At 61.2% G+C, this 25,142-nt stretch overlaps 1 protein-coding gene across 1 annotated transcript; it reads left to right on the forward strand.

The window, feature by feature from the left end:
- The first annotated feature begins 1,324 nt into the window (after positions 1 to 1,324).
- PWWP2B (PWWP domain containing 2B) lies at positions 1,325 to 24,404 on the forward strand. The gene is made up of 3 exons (XM_063103029.1): positions 1,325 to 1,462; positions 9,445 to 11,090; positions 23,706 to 24,404. The coding sequence occupies exons 1-2, from the start codon at positions 1,338 to 1,340 to the stop codon at positions 11,072 to 11,074; spliced, it is 1,755 nt and encodes a 584-aa protein (XP_062959099.1). The 5' UTR covers positions 1,325 to 1,337; the 3' UTR covers positions 11,075 to 11,090; positions 23,706 to 24,404.
- The last annotated feature ends 738 nt before the right edge of the window (positions 24,405 to 25,142 follow it).

The following is a 25,142-nucleotide window of genomic DNA, read 5'->3' on the forward strand; positions in this document are numbered from 1 at the left end:
TCGCTGGGCTCCCGGGGCTCCGGGCAGCTGCCTGGGGCGGGGCTCTTGCTCGTCCGTCCTCCGTTCCCACCCGTGGGCTACCCGGGAGGGTGGGCGCTCGAGGCCTCGCGGGCTGCGTGACTCTGCCGTGCTCCTGGCGGCCGCCGAAGGGCGAGGGCAGCCGGCGCCGCAGCGGCGCCAGAGGTGGCGGCCCCGGCGCGAGTGCGAGCCCGGCGGGCGGCGTCGGGTCGTCAGGACAACGCCGCCCCCGCGCTCCCCTCCCCGCCTCCGGCGTAGGGCCCGGCCGGACCGTGGCCGAGGCGCTGAGCGGGCCGGGCCCGGGGGCGGCCGGCCACGAGGTCCAGGCCGCGTGCGGCCGCGGGGGAAGGCGGGGGCTTTCCCTCCGCTGCAGGCGCCGGCCGCGTCCCGGCGGGGGTCTGGCGTCCGCCGGGCGCCGCCGGGCCGAGCGCTCCGGGAGGCCCCGCTGTCGTTCGGGGCGGGCGGTCTGCGCTGTGCACGGGCCGAAGCGCGCCCCGCTCCCAGCCCGGCGTCCCCCGGGGACGCGCCGAGACCTCCGGACCGAGTGACGCGGCCCGGCCCTGGTGCCGGCCACCGCAGCGCACGGGGCGGCTCTGAGCCGGGGCGCGCCCTCTTGTCGCCCACGGAGGCGCCAGGCACACGGGGTGGCCGCGTACCCCGCCCCCCACGCAGCGAGGGCGAGACTAGGCCGCTGCGGGCGCCCGCGGTGCTCCTGGGTCCCCGCGCCCGGCCGGGCCGGACGTCTTCCTGCGCGCGCCGCCGGGGACTTCCTCCCGCAGGGCCCGTGGTCCCCGGAGCCCTGCGCGGGGGCGCTGCCGGGACACCCGGGCGCCAGACCCCCAGGGGGGAGACCCCGGGGTACGGCCGCAGGGAAGGGCCCCGCGGCAGAGCGGAGGAGACGGAGGGGCCCCGGGACGGGGACGGGGTCGGGGAGGAGGAGGGGACCCCGGGCGGGGGACTAGAGGGGACTCCGGAGCAAGGGCCGGGGGAGTGTCCCCCGCCGCCTCCTCGGCTCTGGCTGATCTCAGGTCCCCCCGAGCCAGGGGAGGCTCCTGGCCGGCGCTGCCGGGGGTCTGACCGCAAACCCCTTCCCCACCCGGCGGGGCCTCCGCGATGCGTCTCCAGGCCGAGCTCCGCAGACGGGCGCGGGGCTGCCAGGTCCCCCGCGGCCGCGCGCCCCCGGCCCGGCTCGGCGGTGGCGCCGGGCCCCGAGCGGAGCTTTGTGACGTCAGGCGGCCGCCGGGCGGCGTCACTGCGCGGGGCTGACCCGGCGGCGGCGGCGGCGCGGGGCGGGGGCCGGTGGGGACGCGGCGCGGAGCATGGAGCCGCGGGCCGGCTGCCGGCTGCCGGTGCGGGTGGAGCAGGTCGTCAACGGCGCGCTGGTGGTCACCGTGAGCTGCGGCGGGCGCAGCTTCGCCGGGATCCTGCTGGACTGCACGAAAAAGTGAGCGGGGCGGGGCGCGCGGGCCCCGGGACACCCCCGGGACTGTCCCCCCCCGGGACACCCCCGGCCGGCTCGGGGACCCGGCTGCGGGGCGGGGCGGCGCGGCCCCGGCGCCCGCTTTCGATTTCCGTCGAGCCGGGTTTCGGGGGGCGAAAGTGGCTCTCCAAGTCGCGGAGACTTTTCCGGCGGGAGCGCGCGGCGGGGCGAGCCCGGGCCGGTGCGGGAGCCGCGTGTCCCTGCGCGCCGCGGGTCCCCGAGCTCCGCAGCCCTGCCGTAATTAACGCACTTTTCTTTGTTCAGACGCACTGTTGAATTCGGCCGTTTGCAGGATTGTTGTCCGGTTAATAGGGGGTCAGAGGCCCGACGGCCTTGGCCTGTCACTCTCAAGTGGGGGTGCCCTGCCTAGTGTCATGGGTCCCCCGAGGCTCGGAGGAGTGACTCGAGGGCTGAGGTCTAGGTTCCTGGCGAGCAGTTGTTCCCAAGTGTGGGATTTAGAAGCAGTTTCAGGCCCAGGAGCCCCGCTGCGTGGAGCGGTGAAACGACACAAGTTACGGCAGCCGCGGGCGCGTGTGCGCTGAGCCCTGGTGCCCCGGTGCCCCGGTTCCCTGGTGGAGGGCGCCGCGGGGCCGGGGCAGATCCAGCCTGACGCACAGCGCACCTGTGCACCCGGCTGCAGGGACAGGCAGCACAGAGGAGCCTCCTGGATACAGTGTCACATGGTAGTGAGCTGTGGCTGCCAGATAAATGATTAGGCATTAATCAGGCTGTAGCGTCTCAGCGCTCTTGCTGGGCTTATTTTGAAACTGGGAGCAGCAAACGGTTCCCCTATCAAAGGCTCAACTTCTACCCTTAGTGAGGCCCAGGTTTTGCCAGGGTGGCATGAATGTAGCAGGAAGGACCAGCCTCCTTTGACAATGATCCTGCTGACATTATCTCTTCGCTAGATGTGCCAGAAGCCATTTATGCCAGAGTCATGTGACTTAACATATGGCCTCCCGTGTGACTGTTGCCCTGCTCCTCCTCGTTGGCTACCATTGGGAGTGCTTGGCCACAGGGAGTGACCCCCGGGGCTGCAGAATAGCCATCTGGGAGCTGCCGAGGGGACAAGGTGGCTGCAGGGTAGGGCAGGGCAGTGCTTGGTCCCGGATCTGCAGTGCTGCACCCCACTCCACCTGCGTAGCCTCATCTGGCCTTTCATCCCTGGAGAGGGGCACTTGTGGCAGAGGTTCCCCCATTTCCTGAGCTCCCTGACTCAGGACAGGGAGGTGAGGCAGCCCCCGGCTTGTGGCTGGAGATGTCTGCTTGTCTGCAGAGGCAGCAGCTTCCACCCCCACACCCCCACCAGGCGCACGGCCAACCTGGTTTGCGGATCTGCACCCCCACTTGGTGGAAAGAAGCAAGCCCGCTGGGATCCCCGCATGGGAACCAGCAGCTGTGGGGTGTGTGGGCGTCCTCCCTGCCATGCCACGTTCAGCTGTAACCAGAGCCGCCCGTGGAGCCAGGAGCAGGGCCTTGGTGGGCTCTTTCTGACTTTGGTTGAACCGCATGTCCTTGTGGGGAATCTGAAGATCAATGTGGCTTCCCCCTGCCCCACCCCTCCAAGGTTTGGTCCTGCCCCTGCTGCAGCCCCTGCCCGCCTTACCTTTCCTTGGCTTGTCAGCCTTGGTTTCTCTGCTTCCAGTGTTCTACCCATAATATTATGAGTCGTGCCGCTAATGTTTACAGAGCTGCTGTCGGCAGAATCTGGAGGGCCACTTACAAACTGGCCTGAACTGGCCTGGGTGTTACAGAGAGTGGGGGTCTGGCCTTGGGCTGCAGGGTCCAGGTGCCAACTTGCCTTCCCTGGGTACCAGTTTCTCCTCAGTGTCTGGTGCCCACTCTTGTATGTGACAGTGGAGGCCCAGTCCCCAGGTATGGACACTGACTGGCAGGGAAGAGCTGCTGGGAGCTCCAATTACACATGACTGCCCACCTCAGGGGAACCTGTGGGTCCAGGGCAGTGGGCATCGTGCTGGGTCTGTTTGGGGCAGGAGGTCACAGTTGCCAGTGTGCTTGTGGTGTGGCAGCCAGGCAGCTGTTCCTAACACTCAGCGTGAGCAGCTCCCCTAGTTCAAATGACAGCTTGGGGGCCTGGGTGGCCCAGTGCCATAGCTAATCACTGTGTGTCCCCCTTGCTAGATTAGAACAGTCATGTGGGAGGGGCCCTATTCACACAGGTTCTTGGGTAGGAGGGCTGAGGTGGGGCCCAGCAACCAGTGGGACCAGTTTGGGAGATGGCTTCTCTCCCTGGGTTCTCTTCCCTGTTTGCAGAGGGGAGGAGCTCCAGAGGGCCCAGCCTGGGTCCTCGGCAGGTGAGTGGAGCTGCCTGGCCCAGTGCTGGGCACCTCCCCCATCTGAGTCTAGAACCTGCTGCCAGGCTGCTATGTGATCTGAAGCAAGATTCTCCGCTGCTCTGAGCATTTGCCTGCTCATGCATTCATGTATGTTCACTGAGTACCTACCGTGTGCCAGGAAGTGGGCTATGCCTGGGGCAAACTGCCTCCAGCAATCCTGCCCACCTCCGGGCAACTGCAGCGATTCCTTCCAAAGCACTCATGGCCCAAGCCTCGGCCTGACCACAGAGGTTTCTGTTATGTGGGTGATCTGGGGGTGCACCTCTGGTTGAGGACCTCAGGTGAATGGCCCTGGCTGAGGGGTGGCCTGAGGACAGGGGAGGTGCAGAATGGTGAAGGGTGGTTTCAGGGACAGTGGATGGAAGGCTGGCTGCCAGCCAGGCCTGGCCTACCCAGGGCTTCCAGCCTTGAACTCGAGCTGGTGTTTCTCAATCCTCCCAGCTGTGAGTTGCCCACGAGGCCATTCCCCGACAGACTCCTCAGCCCCTCTGCTGGGAAGGTCAGGGTGGGGTCCTCTGTAACCCATACCCCAGCTAGCCTAGAATCCCAGCCACTGCCTGTGCCCAGGCAGAGGGGCACCCTAAGGTCCTCGGCACACTCCCTGTGCAGGATGGAGGCTCAGTGGCTGGTGGCTGCTCCTGACATGATCCACTCGACAAGTGAGGCCAAGTGCCTGGTCCAGGTTCTGCCAGGCACAGGGCTCAGCAGTGACAAGATGTCTTCCCTGCCCTTGGGACCTAGAGGGACCAAGGTGCCGAGTGCGGTCCGGGCCGGTGCACCAGTGAGGGGCCCTGGCTGGCCTGGCTGGTCTTGGGAACTGCTGAGTGAGGGGGTGAGGGTCTGTGGGAAGGGGGCCTGGCCTTGTACTGCGAGGGAGCTCCGAGGGCTTAGAGAGGGACATGTTCATGGCTGATAAAACTTTGATGCAGTACCCTGTCCCCTGGAGATCCTGGGGTCAGTGTCCCTGGTGGTAGGGCAGACCATCGTGTGGCCCCGGAGGAGGGGCTGCTCAGTGTCCAGGCTGTGGCTTCTCCTGCCAACCTGCTTTCCCTCAGTCACTGCATGGAGGTGCCCTGCAGGCCTGGCCAGCCCGCCCTCTTGCCTGCAGGGCCTTCCTGCCCCTGCACCACCACCCCCCCAGCCCCCAGCTGTCTGGTACTTTCTAGACAAGCACAGGGCTGGGTAGCCCGGGGGGGCCTTGGGTGTTTGGACTCGGGCTGTGCTGGGGCTGCAGCTCTCGTCCCAGCCGTGAACGCCTTCGAGCTCCTGTTCCGGGAGCCCTGTTTTCTCACCCCTATAGGCAGCAACGCTTGGCCTGTCCCCACTGGTGTGAGGAGGAAGGAAGGGCCAGGGAAGACGGGGGGCCAGTGGGAGGACAGAGGCTGCCATGTGGGCGCCAGCAGCCCGAGGGCCCCGGTGTGCAGATGGGGAAGCGGATAGGAGGCGCAGTGGGCACGCTGGCAGGCGGCCAGGGCTGTGCTGCTGTGGCCATGGCCGACCTCAGGCCTGGGCTACTCGGATGGGTGGCTGGGCCAGACCCAGGCGAGACCTCGGGGACGTGGGTGAGGTGGTGTTCAGCCACTTGCGTCTCTCTGAGGACCTCAGGCCAGGCTGCTGGTCCCTGGGCCTCCATGTCCATGGCAGAGGGGAGGGCCTTGGTGTCCTAAGGGATCTGACCCCCGTCCCCTTGGGGTGATATTTCTTTTTACTTTGGGTCTGGACCCCTCTCCTCCATTACAGCCTCCTGGACCTCTCATCTCTGCCTCAGTTTCCCCAGCCTTTCCTCAAAGCAAAGGTCATTTGTCCCACCTCCGACCCCCCTGTAGATGCTGTGTTAAGATTTACTTCCAGGTCTCCTCAGTTTTCTGTGTGCAGATGTTGGCCAGCCTGCCTCATGAGGCCACACGGGGCCCTGCCCCGCTCCCACCCTGTTGAGTCACTTCTAGTCCCCAGGGTCCCTCCCCACGTGCCTTCTCTCCAACCATGGGTGGGGCTTCCTGCAAGGCTGTGCCCACCTGTTGGACCTCAGGAATCCAGCATGGACCGTGGCAGGCTCGCTCTGGCTCCAGGCCACCTAGTCCTCTCACATGGGGGGGCCCGCGTCTCACCTGTGGGGCACTGCCAGGCCAGCTGGGCCTCAGTCCTGGCTGTGGGGGCTGGGCCTTGTGGGGAACCACAGCTGTGGTGGATGCCTCCCGAAGGGCCACACTCTGTGCCCCAGGGCCCAGGACAAGCTGCTGAGGTTCCTCCTGGAGAGAGCTGCCTGTGTGACAGCAGACCCTGGCCATCCCCTCTGTGAAATGGGAACGGGGTTGCTGAAGAGACCGAGGGAGCGGAAGCCCCAGCAGCCTGGGGCAGCTGTCAGCTGAGCAGGAGCCCTGGGGCTGGGTCCCCCTGCCCCCCAGCCTGGGGAGTGAGCTGTTCCCACCACTGTTTACCCAGCAGGCGGGTCGTGGGTGTGGTCTGGGCAGGGCGCAGCTCCAGGAAGGAAGTATGGCTGCCTGCCTCGCCAGGGTCACGGGGCCGTTCTGGAGGGCCGGCTCCTCCAGGCCCTGGCGCTGGTGCTGCTGGACAGTGGTGTGACCAGGGTCATAAAGTGGATGGTGTAGGAGCCCAGGCCGCTTCCAGTTGATCCTCCTGGGAAGGGACCAGACTCCAGCCCATGCCCACCCAGGGTTCACAGCTGTGGGTTCTGGCCCAGGTCAGGGCCCGAGTTTCCAGCCGGGGCTGTGTATCCATTCTAAACATGCAGGGACTGCCGGAGGGGTGTGTCCTGTGAGGGGACAGAAACTTGCCTGGTAGGGGGCACCTCCTCCGACCGCCTACCTGTCCCAGCCTGCTGTGCAGAGAGGAGTGGTAGGCTGCAAAGACCCCGAGACAGACTGGCCGAGGCCACAGTGTGTACCTGGGGTCTTGCAGGGAAGGCTCAGCTCGTAGGAGAGAGATGGAGCCACACTCCCAAGAGATGAGTTGGGACTTGGGAGGGTGACAGGAATGGGGCTGCCCAGGGGTCTGGCTCTGGGGGTTCCTGGGCATTAGCTGGGGGAGGGGCTCTGTGCCAGCACAGGCAGGCTGGCATCAGGGGCCCAGGCTGTGGTGTTGGAGGTGGAGCCCAAGGAGTGGTGTGGGCTGGCACCTGGGGTGGATGGGACAGGGGTGCAGATGGAGAGGAGGGTGTCAGAGAGAACCCCCAGTCTATGGCCTGGGTGTTTGTGAAAGGTGGGCAGAAAGGTTTTAGGAGAGGCCTTAGAAGCAACCTTCTTGGCCCAGGCTCCAGTCTGTGGCCACCTCCAAGGCCCAGCGCCTGTGGGGTGCCCTCTGCTCTCCAGTACCTTCACCCCAACTGTCAGCCTTTTGTGGTCAGGGTGTCACAGTCCCCACCCTTGCTGGGGGTTCTGCCCAGTGGCAGCCCAGAGAGGTTGGCTAGTCTGCCTGGTGACTTCCCAGCTGTCTAGCTGCTCCCACAGGCCAGAGTGAGCTGAGTCTGCCCTTGAGCATCCTCCCCGGGGGCGTGTTGGGAGACCACTGCTGCTTGCTGTCATCTCCAACAGGGACCCTGTTGCTCCCTGGGGCTGGGAGCCTCCAAGCTTCCTCTTTCTCCTTGTCAACATCCCCCTCATTTGAGGTCCCTTTAATGGGGTTCAGTGGGTGATATGGGGGTGTTCCTGGCACCCATGGCGAAGGGCCATGAGCGTGATGGCCATGGAGTTTAGGGTGCGTGTGCGTGCTCGTGTGGGTGTGTGCACGTGTGCATGGGCATGCATCTGTATGTGTAAGTGGGCATGTGTACACCTGTGGGCATGCATACATATGCATGAGTGTGCATGTGTGTGCACGTGTGTGTGTGCACACACTAGTTTAGTTCTTAGAATCCTCAGCCTATTTTAGGTGCGCATGAGGTGCTCATGGGAGGAAATGAACCAGATGCCATCACCCTGGAACTCCAGGTGGGTGGGGGGCAGCTTTGGGCAGGAGCTTATCTCCCACTCCTGGACTCTGGCCAGCTTCTTCTGTAAATATTTTGGGCTTGACTGGCCACACAGTGTCCCTCACATCTACTCAAGTCTGCTGCCAAAAGCAGAGTGCCTTGCCCTCCCAGGGAGCAGGACCCATGAAGAGTCATAAGCAGGTGAGGGAAGGGCGGGGAAGGGGCTGCCCTCAGCTGCCCCCGCCCACACAACAGGATCTTGTGTTTATGCTGCCTCGGGGGACCCAGGACCACTGCCCACAGCTGGGTGTTCACACCCAGGCTCCTTCTAACTGCCTTCTCTGTCTCTGTCCCTCTTTGTCTCTCTCTCTCTCTCTATTTTAGTTAAAGCAGTCTTACAAATTAAGTCACATTTGTTAAAAGTTATACACATGCACCAAAGATACGTGTGGAATGTTTGGACCTGTGTTTTCCGAGATTGTTTTCCTGATACACCAGGAGTGGCTGATTGAGTCGATTTGACGTGGTGACATTCACTGTGCTGTGGCCTCCTGAATGTTGGGCACATGGGTGCTGAGGTGCCCTCCCCTCTAGAACACCAGCTGCCCTAAGGCCGTGCCACAAACCATTTTTTAAATGGAAGCCGCCTGCCCAGTGCTTCCCTGGGGAGAGGGAAGGCCCCTAGTTGGGGCAGGACCTTGGCTGGGGGCGCCCTGGGCGCCAGCTGTACTCTTTGGCCTTAGCTGTGGCCCCCCAGGAAGAGGTGCCCCCACCTTCTGTGCATTCTGCCCATGGCTCACGTGGCCTTGTTGGTACCGAACTGTGGGAGGGGTCTAGCTCTACCCCCCATGCCTGGAGCTGCAGGTCCTAAGGGGGAGGGCCTGGGGCACTGGGCAAGGTGGTGTGGGTGACATGCTCACCCGAGGGCCGTTGAAACGGTTGGCACAAAGGAGGCAGTCGTGCTCCGGGGGGCTCTGGTCTGGTGCGGGCCTCTGTCCTCTCTGGGCTGGTGGTGCAGCCTCCACCTCCGCCACACAGAGCATGTCATGCATCCAGGGCCCTGGTCTTGCAGACCACCCTGGGCCTGGGGCTCGGGACCCTTCAAGGGACATGTTTGAGAGATTTGAGGCTTGCCTGGGGGTCTTCCTTGAGTCCCCAGCCCCTCAGAGGGGAGGGAGAGGACGACGAGGCTGTGAGCAGGGGACGTGTGTGGTTTGGGGACCCAGGACCACTAGCCACAGAGCAGCCAGACCCCCAAAGGCCAGGTCAGACCACATCTCTAAGCTACAGATGCCCCTTCTCAGGCTTCCTTGGAGCTTTCCAGCTGCGAGCCCGCGTTCCCCCTGTGGCCACAGACTGAGATCTGTACACTCTGTGCCTCTGTCAGACCAGAGAAGTGTCTGGCCGCAGGCCCTGCATCACACGACTTTGTAGTTGGCGTGAGTTGGGCCAGGGATGCCTGGCTGGGGACATATGTAGGGGCACTGGTCTTTGTCTAATGTTCCGAAATACCACCCTAGACTCGGGCCAGGTGCCAGCCACCCAGACCTGCTAGAGAGTGAGGGGCTGGGACCTTGGAACCTGGGGCTGGGTGGCAGGGAAGCTGGTTGGGCCGGGGGTCCTCACGTCCTCACTGTCCATCTCTGTCTCCCCACTGCCAGGTCCGGCCTCTTCGGCCTGCCCCTGTCGGCTCCGCTGCCCCAGCCTGACAACCCCCTTGCCAGCAGCTGCCATGGCCAGGGCCCCGCGGAGGGGGACGGAGAGGTGATGCAGCTGGGGACAGGCCCCCCGCCTCCTCCCCACGGGGACCAGCCCCCCGAGACCACCAGCCCCGAGGCGCCCCCACCCCTGGTGCCGCCGCTGCCCGCTGGGAGCCTGCCCCCGTACCCGCCCTACTTCGAGGGCGCCCCCTTCCCGCACCCGCTGTGGCTGAGGAGCTCGTACCAGCAGTGGGTGCCGCAGCCACCGCCCAGGACCATCAAGAGGACCCGGCGGCGACTGTCCCGCCACCGCGACCCCGGCCGGCTCATCCTGAGCACGATCCGCCTGCGGCCGCGCCGAGTGCTCTGCGAGAAGTGCAAGAGCACCCTGAGCCCCCCGGAGGCCTGCCCGGGGCCCCCCGCCACCCCCAGGACGCGCAGGACGCTGGGCAGCGGCTCCCACAGGCAGCACCACAAGCCCGGGGAGCCAGAGGACGGCGACCCCACGGCCTCGGCCACCGTGAGGAGGAGCAAGAGGGAGCGGCGGGGAGGGGACAGGGCCGCTGCGGAGCCGGTCCCCCGCAGCCCGGTCATCCGGATCTCCTACAGCACGCCCCAGGGCAAGGGCGAGGTGGTCAAGATCCCGTCCCGCGTGCATGGCTCCCTGGAGCCCTTCCGTCCCCTGCCGGCTGCACTCGATGGCAGCCCGGACCCCGAGGCACCGCCCGGCGGGCCCCCAGCCTCCATCCCCAAGCTGAAGCTGACGCGGCCCCTGCCTCCTGGCTCCGACCTGCCGCCCCCCAAGATCCGCCTGAAGCCCCGCCGCCTGGGGGGCGGCGCACACGAGCCCCTGTACCGGGCAGAGCTGGTGGAGTCGCTGAACGGCTGTCGCCGGGGCCCCCGGGCCGGCGCGCCCACCCCATCTGCCCACGGCGCTGCCCACGGGCTGGCCGACTTGTCTTCTGGAAGTTCTGGCGAGGACGATGACGTCGAGCGGTGTCCCCAGGGTAACCAGGGACGTGACGGCTTGGCTTTCCTTGTCAGCTGCCCTAAGAGGGGAGCAGATTGCACCAGCGAGTCAGTCTGCAGCAGTGACAGCCTGGATGAGTCCAAATCGTCCAGCTCGGAGGTGACGTCCCCAGACACGGGGGACCTCTCGTCCGGTGATGGTGCCTCGGTGCCTTCCTCGTCCAGGGACGCTGGCCAGACAGTCCCGCCCCTCACAGTCAGGCTGCACACGCAGAGCGTCTCTAAGTGCGTTACCGAAGACGGACGGACCGTGGCCGTGGGGGACATCGTGTGGGGTAAGATCCATGGCTTCCCCTGGTGGCCGGCGCGCGTCCTTGACATCAGCCTCGGCCAGAAGGAGGATGGAGAGCTGTCTTGGCAAGAAGCGAAAGTCTCGTGGTTTGGCTCTCCAACTACGTCGTTCTTGTCTCTTTCAAAACTGTCCCCTTTCTCTGAATTCTTCAAACTGAGATTTAACCGTAAGAAGAAGGGGATGTACCGGAAAGCTATAACGGAGGCGGCACACGCTGCACGACACGTGGCCCCAGAAATACGGGAGCTCTTAACCCAGTTCGAAACGTAACTTGGGTTCCGACCAGGTGAGTGTCCCAGCGGGATGGCTTCCTCCCCGAGCCGTCCTGAGCTGTCCTGAGCTGCGTCCACGTCCAGGCTGCCCCCTGCTCCAGCCCAAGGCCCAGGGCCGCGTGGGTTGGGGGGTGCAGGCCAGCCCTCAGCTCGGGCACGCAGGGCTCCAGCCATCGCCAGCCCTCAGCTCGGGCACGCAGGGCTCCAGCCATCCGGCTCGCTGCTCCGAAGGGGCCGTCTGGAAAAGGGTCATCGTCATCGGTGATGTCACACGAGCTTTGCAGTTTACACAAGAGGTGCGTTAGAAGTAGGCCCGTTGTCAAAACACGGAGCTAGTGTGTGCTTTGCAGCCATTTTGCAAAGGAAGTGACGTGAAAGACTTTATGACCCTTTTGGAGAGAGGGCTACGTGTTGACAGACCCTCAGGAGGGCAGCGTCCAGGGTGGGGCCTTGTCTTCTGCTACTCTGAGGAGTGGAACCTTCCCCTGTCCCACCACCCCTGCTCACTGGTGTGCCACCCAGGATCTTGACTGGCAAGAGGGGAGGCCCAGGTGGGCTTCCTGTCCCCAGATAAAGGCCCCTCACCTCAGCCCCCCAGGCTGGCCGGGGGCCTCTGCCCCGTCCTCTCAGCACCCCGATTCTTCCTCCTGGTGCCGGTGTGGACTCTGCACTCGGCTGGTGCAGCAGGTCCTGGACTGGCTACCTGCGGTGGCCAAGTGCTCCAGGTCTGGGAGGTGGCTCTGGAGCCTGTTCTGGGGATGGTGTCTCTCACTCCCTCTCCCCAGGAGAACTTTGTAGAATCTCCAGCCAGGCCTCACGTGGAGCCTCTATGGCTGGGGCCGTTGCACTGCATGGAGGTGATGGTGTTGCCAGGTGGGGCTGGGGGACACCGCCCTGTGGTATGTCTGTGGTCTCCTTGTGGGTGTCTGGAATGTGCTGAGGGCTGCAGCCTACCCTGACCCTCTCGTCGACCATGGCTTCATCTGATGGCCACCACCCAGCTCTGGGTGCTGGGTGTGTCCAGTGGGGTCATTTGCCCTGGAAGTGACTCTCAGGAAGGACTTCCCCTTCCCGCCTCCCCTGGCTGGTCCTGGGCAGGCTGTGGGGTCCTGTCCTAGGGGGCAGCCTGTGGCTCTCTTTGCTTTTCTTTCTGGCTCCATGGCCTAATGGCCATCCCTGTGGCCACTGATGTTCAGTGGACGATGGCTATATGCAGCGGACAGAAGCAGGGCTTCCCCCCATCTGCCTGTGACCTTTGTTCCTGGTCACAGTGGTTCTGGGCACAGTGACCACCACACAGCCTCAGCCCAATGACACTGGCGGCTCTGGGGAGGTGCAAGGCCAAGGCCTGGCTGGCACAGAGCCCTGAGCTGGGAGTAGTCAGCTTCATAGGCTCTGGGCTGGCTTTGTTTATCCAGAAGTGGAGGAAAAATCTCACCCAACAGGTTTGCCTGCCACCGGAGGGGGGGGGGGGGGAGCTATGCGTACAAACAGGCCACTTCTAGCCCCTGGGGCTGTGCCATGACAGCCTCGCAGCCCCCAACAGCAGCGCCAAAGCGCAAAGTGGTGGCATTTGCCTGATTGGCTTTTAGGTTTTTATTTCCAAAGATTAAGGACTATGAGCCAAGGTCCACGCTAGCTAGGTGCCCCTACGTGATCAGAGCTGGTGTCCTGGGGACTGGGGTCTCCTGCTCTGTGTGGGGTTGGTGGTCTCTGGGTGGACAGATTTGCTTTGAAGTGTCAGCAGCACCCCTCCCCATGCTCTCTGGAGGGGAACTGGGGGACCTGTTTTTACTGGGGAAGAGGGACCTGACCAACCCCATTGGGAAGGAGGGAGGCATTGGGCGTACCCAGGGACAGTGAGGGGTACCTCCTGGGAGGGGGCTGGTAAGGGGGCCTGGAGCTCGGGCAGCGGGCCAGCTGGGGAAGGTGGCCCCCCAGGTCCCTGCTCACTGGCTGCCAAGGATGGCTGTGGCTGTGCCAGCAGCCCCTAGAGCCCATGGCACATGTCAGAGGTGATCACTGTGGGCATGATGGGCTCTGCTCCCCTCCAGGGACATCAGGCTCAGCATCTTGTTCCTGAGACACCTTCACCCCTGCTTGTCAGGTGGCTGGAAGCTCAGCTGAGGGGTGAGCTCGGGGTGGGCACCCTGCAGAGCATGAGGTGCCAAGCCGGGCTGGGGCCTGATGGTAGAGCGTTGGTGAGAGGCGGCGGCTGGCAGGGCAGGAGTGGCAGATGCATGGCCCTCAGCAGGGTCATGTGGTGGCCCCTGTGTGGCGGGCTCGGTGCCCCTCTGGAATCAGGGACAGAAGCTGTGTGACCATGTCCTAGACGGTCAGGTGGGGCAGTGACCTCAGCAAGCTGACGTCTCTGAGCCTCAGTTTCTTCATCTGTCATGGGGGTGACAACAGCACTTGCCTCACAGTGAGCGGTGCTCCCGGGAAGTGCTCACCATGCTGTGGGCAGCTGTGGCTGCTCCAGGGGCTTGTGTATGACCTGCCAGCAGGTGCCTTTGGAGGTGACCACTGCACAGTCTCTGCTTGGCAAGAGAGACTGTTTGCCTAGGGGTTCCTACCACACTCACAGGCACTCCTCAGGGAGGAGAGCATGAGGGGGTGACTGTGCTTGGGAGCAGCCCCTGCAGTCCCAGGCACTGGTGTGACAGGGGTCACGTCCTGCCTGGATGGGGCAGGCTCCCTTCTCCTGCCCACTTGCTACCCAGGGGCCCTGCAGGAGCAGACAGGCTAGGCTTTGTGTTACAGACAGGAATGGGACTTCCAGAGAGCACAGGGCCCTGTCCACACCCCACTCTCTCCCAGACCAGCTGTGCCTGAGAGGCAACCAGATGCTTCTCCAGCTAAAAGGGTGGGCAGAATCACAGCCCCTCACCCTGGTGGGCTGGGTAGAAGGCCGTGAATCACAGTCCCCGAATTAGTGTGTGGACTAACACAGGAACATGCTGAGGAGGAAGGGAAGAGGGCCTGGAAGCAGAGCTTGCGGCGAGAAACCTGACCTGGACTGGGATCCGGGAAGGCTTCCTGGAGGAGGTGACATGAGCCAAGATCTGAAGGGTGAGCTGATCAGGAGCTGATGGGCTGGGCTGGGGGTGCTGTGAGCGTGCTAGGCAGAAGGAGCAGCAGGGCACATTGCCAGGGCCAGGGTAGGTAGGCGGGAGGCCAAGGCATAGACGCTGGCCTTGTCTGAGGTCAAGGATGCCCTTGGGGAACTGTGAGCAGAGGAATGAGGTGATCGTGTTTGTGTTGAAATTATTCCCGCTGGGAGGGCTGGGAGTGATGTAGACTGGGATTGTGGCTGGGGGCTGTGCCACCCTAGGGCTCCAGGTCTCTGGTATCAGGGTCCCCGAGGCTCGCTGGAGCATCTCGGGGTCCAGCGCTCAGAGCTCGGAGGCACGTGGGGGCTGGGGGCCTGGATCTGGCCTTAGAGATAGCCTTGGGGTGAGGACATTGCTGTGGGGAGAGTGCGGGAAGGGGGGACCCTATGGAACAAACAACCACAAACTGGGAGCTAGAAATAACAGACATTCTCGTCTCTGGACATCGAAAGTCTGAACTTGAGGTGTGGCAGGCCACGCTCGCTCTGCAGGCTGCAGGCGATCCTGCGCCGTGGTCACAGCACCCCTTATCTCTGCCTCTGCGGTCGCAGGGCTCCTCCTCTTCTCCAGTGTGGAGTCCCCTTCTGCCTCTTTTATATGTGCCCGTGATGGCATTCCGGGCCCGCCGGGATAATTCAGGATAATGGACTTACCTCGAAATGCTCCAGTTGACCATATCTGTAGAACGCCACCATTGGAGAAGTTCCCAGGCTGCCGGGATTGGGACCCGATGTCTTCGGGGTACCGTTCCCTCACCACATCCTCCCACCCATTCAGCATTCCCCACGGGCTCTTGTTAGACAGAGGTAAGACCAGGCTCAGGGCCGGGCTCAGCTGGGTAGCGGGTGGACCTCAGCCCACGGTGCCGGCAGCCCCAACGAGTTCTGCAGCAGGACCTGCCTTGGGCCCATGGGACCGGAGCCCGTTGGTTTGTGCCATGATGGAAAGACCCATTGTTCCAGAAGGATCTGCTGTGGGGCCTGGAAGGCCGTGTGCGGGCAGTCGGTCCTGGGAGCCCTACGGTCCACGTCCAGCATTCAGCTTCACGGTGTTGATTTCTCCTGGGAAAGTACAGGTGTCAGTCAGGAAACCGTTCAGTGCTGCAGGTGACGGTGCGTTCGCCTGACAGGGACTTGGTGTACATGCGGCACTCACTGGCGCTCCGGGATGCAGTCATCCCAGCGTGTCTCCGGGTTTCGGCTTTTCTTGCTTCTGTTTTCCTTTAAACAGTTCCCTCGAGCCGGGCACATGCCCTGAGCCAGCTTTCCTCTTTCTTCCGACTCTAAGTACAAGCGGCCGCCGCTGCTGGGGCCCATCTTTTCATCTGGCTTCCCGCGCTGCTTTCGGGGACACCGGTCTTCTGTGAAGGCTGCAATTATTTTGTTCCAGAAGGAAACTCAAGCCTGTAATTCCGAGCCTGCTGCGGGGGCTCAGGCCTGTCCCACCTCCTGGCCCCCTCAGCCCGTCCCCGCTGCCTCCTCTGGGACAGCGACTTGAGCATCGAGGTGGGTGCCCATGGCAGGGGCAGGGCGTGCAGAGGGATGGGATGCCTGGAGCGTGGGGCCTTCTCCCAGCAGGGTGGGGAGGGCTGGGGATGCCCCCGCCTGGCTGTGCCTCGAGGCCAGTGCTGCCCCTGCCTCGAGGGACACCTAATGTCATGGGGGTGTGCTCTACCACCAGCTCCAGATGCTTGCTCCTGACCCCACCGGGCATCGGCACCCATGGACCGGGCCCCTGCCCCAGAGTCAGAGGGTCCAAGAGCAGATAGGCAGGGCGCCTACCGTGGGCCCCAGGCTTGCCTCCTCGGCAGGACCCCTCCTTAGGGCCATGTGGCTCCTGCCCTTTGGGAGGCAGCCCTCTTGTGGCAACGCAAGGGTCGTCAGTGGTTTTGGGGTGCAGGGGTCTCATCTGTTCCCTATCAAGTTCACCCAGAGCTTTCTGTGATTTTGTCTGTCACTCACTACTTGATAAGGGAGTGTAGAGGACTGAGCACTGTTCTTCCAAAGATCCTCTCCTTACCAGCCTTCAGTGTCTGCAATGTGACTTGGGGTCACCCTCCCCGTGGGCTCGGGTTATCCCAGAATGGGGGCCTTGCCCGTGCTGGCCTAGACCCTTCCAGAGCAACCCACGATTCTATCCTGAGTGCGCGCATGTCTCTGTGTCTCATGAAAACTCGTGTATTTGTTAGCACAGTTTCAATCCTGCAAAGGTTATTCTTTTGTTGCTCAACTGGTCCCATCTTCATTCATTGCTCAAGTGGATTCTGAGCTTTTGACGCGGCCTGGCTTCCTGTGGCACACGTTACTCTGGGCTCACTTTATACATTTTCTAGCCCTCTCCTGGGGTCAGCTCCTTCCCAGGGAGCCCTGGTTCCCCCTGGAGGGACATGGCCTGGGGCTCGGGTGCTCCTGGGTTTGCTGTTGTTTCTAAGATGTTTCTTAGTGTTTTTAGTGGACAAAGCTAGGAATCACCTTTTCTCTTATGACAAAAATCTTGGCTTTTAATTATATTAACATAATTATTAATTTTATATATGTAAAAGTTAACATGTATAATGTCAAACATTTAACACATATATAGCAAATATTTAATATACATAAAATATGTCCTATATTACTTTTAATAACATATATAACACTATTACATTCTAATATAATATAATATAGTAGTGTCAGTAGTTTCAGCAGGGAAATCTTTCTTTGTCCCCAGGATGTGGCCCTTCAGGGTACATGTGAAATTCCCGTGTTTCACAGTCACTGAGATGCTTCTCTCTGTGGTTAACTCGTGACCTCAGGACATTAGGCTTGTTTGTTTCATTTTGCTTCCCACCTTTAGAGGTTCCCGGGTTTTTAAAAGCTAATTGTGCTTTGTAATTCTACGAGCATCTCCCTGGCTCCGGGTCTGGCTCCCCTTGTGGTCTCCCCTCCTGACCTTCTCTGCTGCATGTCTGCGCTGCCAGGTGGCACGTCCTTCTGTGTCTCATCATAAGTAGACATGTGAGTGTCCCAGCCCTGTGTCTCGCTGTTCCTCTGACCCCACGGAGCTGGATCGTGGCTGTCCACAAAGACCGGCTCCTCCTCACAGTGCCCAGAGCTGTGGACACACCCAGAGCCCTTGGAGAACGTGGGCTTGTTCCTGTCTTTTCTGTGACAGGCGTCATCGGAGGGTGTGAGCTACCAGTTTCTTGGCTATGAAGGCGTGATCAGGGCAGGGCATTGCCCATGACCTGCAGCCCCAGTGACAGCGGGAAGGAAAGCACTGGGTGGGTCTGAGACCCCGACCCTGGGTCCAGGAGAAGCCAAGGGCTCCAGGGCAGGCAGGGCTCTGGGGCAGGCAGGGCTCTGGGCCCCTAGGTTTCCAAGTGCACCTGGTGTCCTGCAGGTCTCAGCAACCTGGAGCAGCCGAGCTGGGTGGGCATGGGCCTCGTGGAGGCCGGGCCACCCGGCTTCGTCAGACAGGCAGGCAGGATGGACGCTGAGTAGCAGCCAGCCGTGCGCAGGTCTCTTGAATCAGTGTTTCTACTGCCAGGAGAGGGAAGGCTTCTGTGGAGGCCACTGTTGTGCGGGGCGGGAGGGGCCTGGCCTGGGCGTCTGCTCTCAAGGCCCGTTGTGCATTTTGCTAATGAGAATGGGCTGATGGATGCCTAAAGACATTTCCGAAGGTCGTGGTGGTGTTGATGGAGAGGACTTGGACAGTTCTGATTATCTCCTGGGCTATGTGTTTCTTTCAGTGAAGCGTGCTTGCCTCTGGTCTGAGCCCTTTCATACCCTAAAACACTCACTCGGAAGGCAGCACGTGCAGTTCTCGGTGTGGCTGCTGCCCTGCCTGTGCTGGCTGCACCTGTCACAGCTTGTGCAGAACCCCCCTGATGACCCCCTCCTGCCCAGACCTCACTTGTGGCCCCTGGTGATTCACGCAGGACTGAGAGGGATGCCCCGTCAGTCAAGGGATGCAGAGATGGGGCTGCCTGGGATTCTGGGGCAGGACACCCTGCCCGGGGTGGACGGTGTGTCCAGCCTGGATGTTTCTCAGCATGTGGGGTGGGGGTGGACCAGCCTGGGCTGTCACACGTGCCTCCCCTCCTGAGAAGTGGACAATGGCACGTGCAGGAGTGTGCTCATGTGACTGGCCCTTATCCTGGCCAACATTTCTCATGGAGGATAGTCCTTCCCGCCACCCGGAATCTGCTGGACAGGAGGAAGTTCTTGCCAGGTGAGAAGGTGAGGCTGCGGTTTTGAAGCTGGGGTCTTTGGCTGAGAGTCACTGTTGGCGCTCCGGGCTGGTCCAAAGGTGGCGTTGGGCCAGGGCCGTGTCAGCAGGGTCCCTATGAACCACCTGGGCTCGGTGGGGCTGTGAGATACAGTCACCCCCTCAGACAGCATGGACGCCCCTTGAACTTCTCAGGGCAGATGGCCTCTGGGTGAGTTTAGTGCGTCCTCTGATTTCACTTGCCCGTGGGCCAATGGGGAACCAAGGTCAGTTCCGTGGATCCCTAACTTTTCACTGTTGCTGAGTGTGTGCACAGACACACATACACACACGGACATGGCCTTATGCACACCTGTACACGCGTGAACACATCCCATGCTCTCTACATACATTTGCACCCGCATATGTGCACACATCAACAGAGTATGTGATGCTGCCAGGGGCCCTGGGACGGGACTGCCTGCTGGGTCCCCGTTGCTCCGTCTTGGGGGGTGTAGTGGATTGAATTGTGTCCCCCCAAAATACATGTTCAGGTCCTCACCCCAGCACCTGTGCATGTGACCTTATTTGGGAGTCTCTGCAAATGTGATCAAGTTAAGATGAGGTCATAGTGAATCAGGGTGGGCCCTAATCCAGGGACTGAGGTATTTATAAGAACAGGGACGTTTGGACCTGGAGACACACAGGCTGAGGCTGTGTGCGACGGAGGCAGAAATTGGAGTGATGTGTTCACAGCCAAGGAATGCCTGGACACCAGGAGGAAGGATCCTTCTTGGCCCTGTGACACCTTGATTTCAGATCTCTAGCCTCCAGGACTGTGGGGAGTAAACGTGGGTGGTTGGAGCCCCCACTCTGTGGTCCTTTGTTCCGGCTGCCCCGGGACACTAACAAAGGGGCCAAGCTGGGTTTGCATCCCTGCTGGCCTCTGGGAGGGTCTGGAACCTCTGGGCCATGCTGCCATTGTCTGATGTAGGGTGGTGCAGCGCTGGGGTGGGAAGCCTCCAGCCCACAGCTGCCGAGGGGACAGCGGGGGAGTGGCTGCAGCCGGGCACAAGACACGTGTCCCTGCTGAGATTGGCCCATGAGGGCAGTGGAGTGGGGGTTAAGGCTGAGCACGGGAGGGTCCCGGCTGGCTGCTTCTGTCCCTGAGAGCCCCTCAGCACCACACAGAGCAGGCAGACTGTGCAGGGCACTACTGGACAAGAACGTCCTCAACGCCAGGCCAGGCTGTCCTATGGTGTGGGTGGAAGTTCAGTCTAGGTTGTGTTAGCCTTATGGCAAAAAAAACGTGCTCTTATTTCAAGAACAACGCCCTACAACAGTGGGCCCAGGCCAAGTGGCCACAGCCCTGTCCACACACCTTTTACTTAAGCACCCCCTGACCTCCCCTCCTCTGACCACCAGGGCTACTATGGTCAGTGCTGCCCTCACATGGTCCCCACCTTCTGTGCAGCCAGACACCTGGCTGGTGCCCATCTTCTACTCACCAGGCGCACCATGGGCTCTCGGTGTCCCTGAGACACCCCCCCCCCCACTTTGCCTCTCCTTGTGGACATGGAGAGGGTGTGGAAGGGTCTCACAGCCATCACGGGCACCACTGACCCAGGGTCAGGTGACCACCCCTGTTCTGGGGGCACCCGCACAGGGAAGACAACCCACAGCTTCTAAACAGTTCGTGCCCAAGGGCTGGAGTCTGGGGCTGGTGTTTGGTGGGTCACACAGTCCATTTGGGCAAGTAGCTGGGGACATGGGAACAAGGTCCAGGGTTTTGTTGTGTGGTTTTGGTTTTCTTTCTTTGCAGATAGCAAGTAGTGTCCCAGGAAACCATGACACCAGCAAAGACATGCCCAGCATTTCCTGGAGCCCAGTGTTTGCCCAGCCCAGGTTCCTGAGAGTGGGAGGGTGGGCGCCAGGCACCACCCGCAGCCCTGCAGTGACCCACAGAAGGGCACACTGACTCATGTTCTGAGAGACCTGGAGGTGGCCTGGTGGGGGGGGCTCCGTGACACTGTCCCACCTCCAGTGGCTCACCCTTTGCAGGGAGTGTTGCCTGAAACCAGTCTCCTGGGGTTACCTGGGCCTCCTTGTTGGATGCCCTAGCGAGGTCTTTCCCATGGCATCATATTTGGCGAGGGTCTGGTCCCCTGTGCGCACCACACCTCCAGCGTGGGTCCTTCCGGAGACCAGTGAGAGCATGTGCCGGAGCCCCAGCCACGTTATCTGGTGCTGGGGCTGCTTCCTTGAGGGGCGTGGGGTTGGGTTCTGCTCTGGGCGAGTATGGATGTGACTGAGCTCCCAGGGCAGCAGGGAGGCATGAGGGCCAGGAAGTGGGGATTGCCCAGCTCACCCCAAAGTCAGGCTCCTATGCGCCACCAGGAGGTCTTCCATCGTATGCCTCCGATCCCAAGCCTGGGAGGCCCAAGCGTGACTGTCCCCAGGCGAGGGTCTAACCCTGAGTTTGTGGTTCATTTTGCTGCCGTCGCTGCTGTGGGCCTTTCTGGTCTTTGGGGTCTTGCCCTGTTCACACAGAGGAAGGCCAGGCACCTCTTCCTTCCCCACCTTCTGGTGCGGCCGGTGCTTGGTGACGTCACTGCTTGCAGACTGCAGAGTCGCTGTGCTGAGCCTGCAGGCAGAGGAAATGTCCTTGGGTTTTCCTGACCCCTCCTGCCCCGTCTTTTCTGGGCCCCACAAGGAGTCTGACAGGCGCTGTCACCAGTGTCCACCCCCTGTCTTGTCGTCTGGTGGCCGCTGCGGCCTCGTGTGGAGAGGTCTGGGCAGGTTGGCATCTCCATCTGGGGCCAGGCTCACCCTCATCAGCAGAGATGCCTTTGGATTTGCGCTCCATCCCCGTGCGGCCTCTGTCTCCCTGGAGGGAGGGCACCAGGGGGTCCAGGGCATCCGACCTGTCCCCCTAGCGGCTGTGGTGCAGAACAGGCTGGCCTGGGGGGGTCTGACCCCCATGGCGTGGGGCCAGTGTGGGGGAGCTCAGTGGCAGCTGCTCGGGGGGTAGATGCTGGGTGCCCCTGTGAAGACCTCCCCACCTCCTGCATGGTATTAGATGTCGGTGGGAAAAGGCCTCAATTGTTATTTCACGTTACAGCAAGATGTTCATGAACATAACGTCTTTTCATTTAGTTTTATTTGCATCAACGTTATATATGTTCAAATGTCTAAAGTCCACTAGGAATATAAAGTGTGTAATGAAAACAATTTATCTCCATATTTCTAAATGATGTACTTGTCCTGCTGTTTCTGTTTTTCAATTTAGACATTATTTATGGAAGTGAAGATTTTGCAGTCTCACAATCCCTGCCACTGTACACACAAACATAATGTTTGGCTAAATCAAGACTCGGTGTTTGTGTCAATGACTGTAGCCTACTCGTGTGGACAATTGTGAACGTGTCTCATTTCTGTCTAGCTCTTGGTTCTCTGTGTGGTCGGTCATGTTCTGTCTGCTTCATTTTTACGGTCCTGTCACCCTGCCATCCCCGGCTCTCCTGGTGCCTTCAGACCTTAGATGTCGGTTTCAGTTTTCTGTTGTTAACAGACTTCTGCAAACATAGCAGCTTAAAACAGTGCCGACTGGTTATTTCTCACAATTCTGTGTGTTCACTGCACAGTGGTGCTGGCTGGGCTGGAGCGTCCAAGGTGACTACTCACAGGCCCCCCGTGTCAGCCAGGATACCCCTACACACACATGCACACACGCATACCTACATGCACACACACACACACACACACACACATAATCACATACATGTACTCATGCATACACTCACACACATAAACACACATACCTATATGCACACACACACACATCACATACTCATACATGAACATAAACATACACACGCACACACTCATATACATACATACACATGCACATACTTAGTCTCACATATACACACTACACATACATACACACACATACACATATGTGCTCACATGTACACATATACTCACACACATGTACTCATACATACACACATGCACTCACACACATACATTCAGACACGCACTCGTGCACACACACACATGTACAAGCATACACTCCCACACATGCACACACACACACTCACACACATGCACACCATACATATGTAAACTCACACACGCACACCACACATACATAAACACACACTTTTTCTCGTGCACACTCACCACCCCCAGGGCCCTCCGTGTGCTGGCTGGGCTTCCTCACAGCATGGTGGTCTCAGGGCACTGGGATTTCTTGCGTGGCAGCTCAGGGCTTCCAAGAGTGCAAAATCAGAAGCTGCAGCTGCTTTAGGGGCTGGGCCAAGAGCATCAGTTCTGCACTGTTGGTCGGAGCAGGTCACAGGCAGGGACCCCTCCTGCTGGGAGGAGTAGCCAGGTGTGGGGGGGTCTTCAGTGCGCATCCGCAGCTCCTCCTTGGGTAGCTGCCAAAGCCCTGGGCTCTGCCTTCCCGTCTGCTGTCTGCCAGGCTCCCGACCCCTCCCACTCTCCCCGGGGTGGAGTGCTGCACCCGCCCGCTTGGCCCAGTGGCAGGAAGAGTTCTGGGGAGACCACTTTTTTCTTGGCTTGTTGCAGTCGGGCGGGCTCCTTTCCCTGAAAGCACAACTGCTCTCTTTAGGGGATGGGGTTGGGACCCTGGACTGAGGTGACCTCTGTCCCCCCCAGCCGTCCATCTGCCAGGAGTGGCCATCAGAGACCTGTGTGGGTGGTTGAGTGGGAGGTGGGGGCATGTCAGGGGCAGGGCTGACGCCTGGGGCTCCCCAGCAGCATGAGACAGGAGTTCCTTTTAGGGTCCGTCCTCCTGCACCCTGGTGGGTGGGGCGCTCAGGGCTCCTCCCCAGGCTCAGGTGCTGAGGGGTGTGTCTTTCCCGGGGGGCGTTAGTGCATAGTGAGGGCCCCCAGACTGACAGTCACACTCTGGGTCTCTGTGCCCCTTGAGCCCAGGCACAAGCATGGCCCTGAGCTCCCTCAGCCACGAGCGGCCAGAAGGATCCAGAACAGCATCCCTGTGTCTGGTCTGGTGGACTGTTGGACTTCAGGGTGAATCCCGAGGTCAGGGTCCCTGAGCCATTAAAGACCCTCCTCTGTCCTCCAGGCATGGCCAAGGGAGGTGGGGCTCGTGGGCATGGCAGGGCTGGTGAGAGCTGGGGGGACATAGAGGGGCCATCGGGGTCCCCGGTGAGACACAGAGCCTGAGGGAGATGGTTTAGAAGACCCCCAGTAGGTCCTCTGGCCTGGTGCTTGGTCCTGAGGGCCTGTACCCCAGCACCTGACCCCAAAGTAACCTCTGCTCCTGTCTGCTTCCCCAAGGTCACCAATGCTGAGGGCACAGCTGCTGTCCTGGAGCTTCTGACTTCCGTCCCAGGGACCCCACATGCCTTCCAGCCGGCTGCGTGCAGACACAGACCGCACCGTGGCAGCCTGTGTGAGGCCAGCAGAGAGGAGCAGGTGTGTCCAGGGAGGGGCCAGCCCGGAGCACGGTGGCTCCTCCCGGCTGAATGTATTTATTTCTGTGCCTCAGACTTCAGCGTTCCTGGGCGCTCGGTGACGTGCTCCCTGCTGCTGCTTCCTGTGCCAGGCGTGTCACCCGCCAGGCCGGGGCATCCGTGGGGAGCAGGGCCCGCTGTCCCCAGGCCGCAGGTGCAGGTGGCCGCGCCCAGCCTCTGAGTGTCCTGGGAATGGCCACCCCACAGGCCTTTGAGAAAGCCGGCTGCACGCGTGGGCTGTCCTCAGCCTGGGCACAGGGCCTCTGTGCACTCGAGAGCCAGGCGCCCACCACCGCATCCCCTCCGTGTCCATCCGGAGCCGCGACCCCCGGGCACCCAGCTCCGGCCACAGGCCACCTTGTCCCCAAGATGCTGCTACGAGTTCCCAGTACTGTGTGGAGGAGGTGGGGCTGTCACTTCGAAACAGCTTAGACGTTGAAAGGAAACAATTTGCTGTTGTTGGTAAGAGTGCGTTCCCTTTCCCCTTCTTGTCACTTTAAAGACCAAAAAGAAAAAAGAAAGAAAAGGAAAAATGGAAAGTTAACCTTCCTCTCTTCTTTGTTTAACAATAAAGAGGAATAGACAGAAGTCTGTGTGGCTCGATCCCACGTGGCGCCTGTGACATGCGTGGCTTCTTCCCATCGAGCCCGTCCGTGCAGCTTCAGTCCCTCTGGCGACACTGTGGGAGGGTTAAAGTGGCGTCCCCACCGTGGCCTCACTGTCACTGGGAGTCTCCCAGCCTCATGACCACCCTCCTGATGTCTGCGTGGTGCTTGGACTTCTCGGGTGGAGGCGACGTCCCTGCAGACAGGACATTTTCATTCCGCATGCCTCCTAGTGAAGCCTCCGGTCCCCTGGTTTTGTGGTTTGCACATTCAGAGCCAGGGGACACCCCAGAGGTGATGGTGGCAGCTTGGCTTCTTCCAGGTTTCACTAGAACATTCTATGATCTAAGGGTGTCACCTCCCTCCACAGGGATTGTTTGTGTGTGCGGGGGTGCAACGGGAGCCTCAAGGGTCCCTTCCAGGGACAGATGACAGACCTGAGCCCTGCCCCTGTGTTTTCCTGTGGTCTGAGCCTGAGTCTTGGGGGTAGGGGAGGGGTGTGGGTTTCAAGCTTGTTGTCGCTGCAGAGCCCTCTCCTCAATCTAGATCTTACCAGAATCAAATCCCCCAGGAGGAGCTGTTCTCATCCAGGTCTCTTGACCCTGAGACCTGCCAGGCCCCAGGTGTCCTGGGAACTATTTGAAAATGCACAGGTA

This window comes from Cynocephalus volans, chromosome 7, assembly GCF_027409185.1.
Source record: "Cynocephalus volans isolate mCynVol1 chromosome 7, mCynVol1.pri, whole genome shotgun sequence".
NCBI lineage: Eukaryota > Metazoa > Chordata > Mammalia > Dermoptera > Cynocephalidae > Cynocephalus > Cynocephalus volans.

Coding starts and splice junctions, on each gene's coding strand:
- PWWP2B (XM_063103029.1), top strand. CDS start 1,338: ATGGAGCCGCGGGCCGGCTGCCGGCTGCCGGTGCGGGTGGAGCAGGTC. Junction 1,463..9,444: donor CTGCTGGACTGCACGAAAAA/GTGAGCGGGGCG, acceptor CCCCACTGCCAG/GTCCGGCCTCTTCGGCCTGC.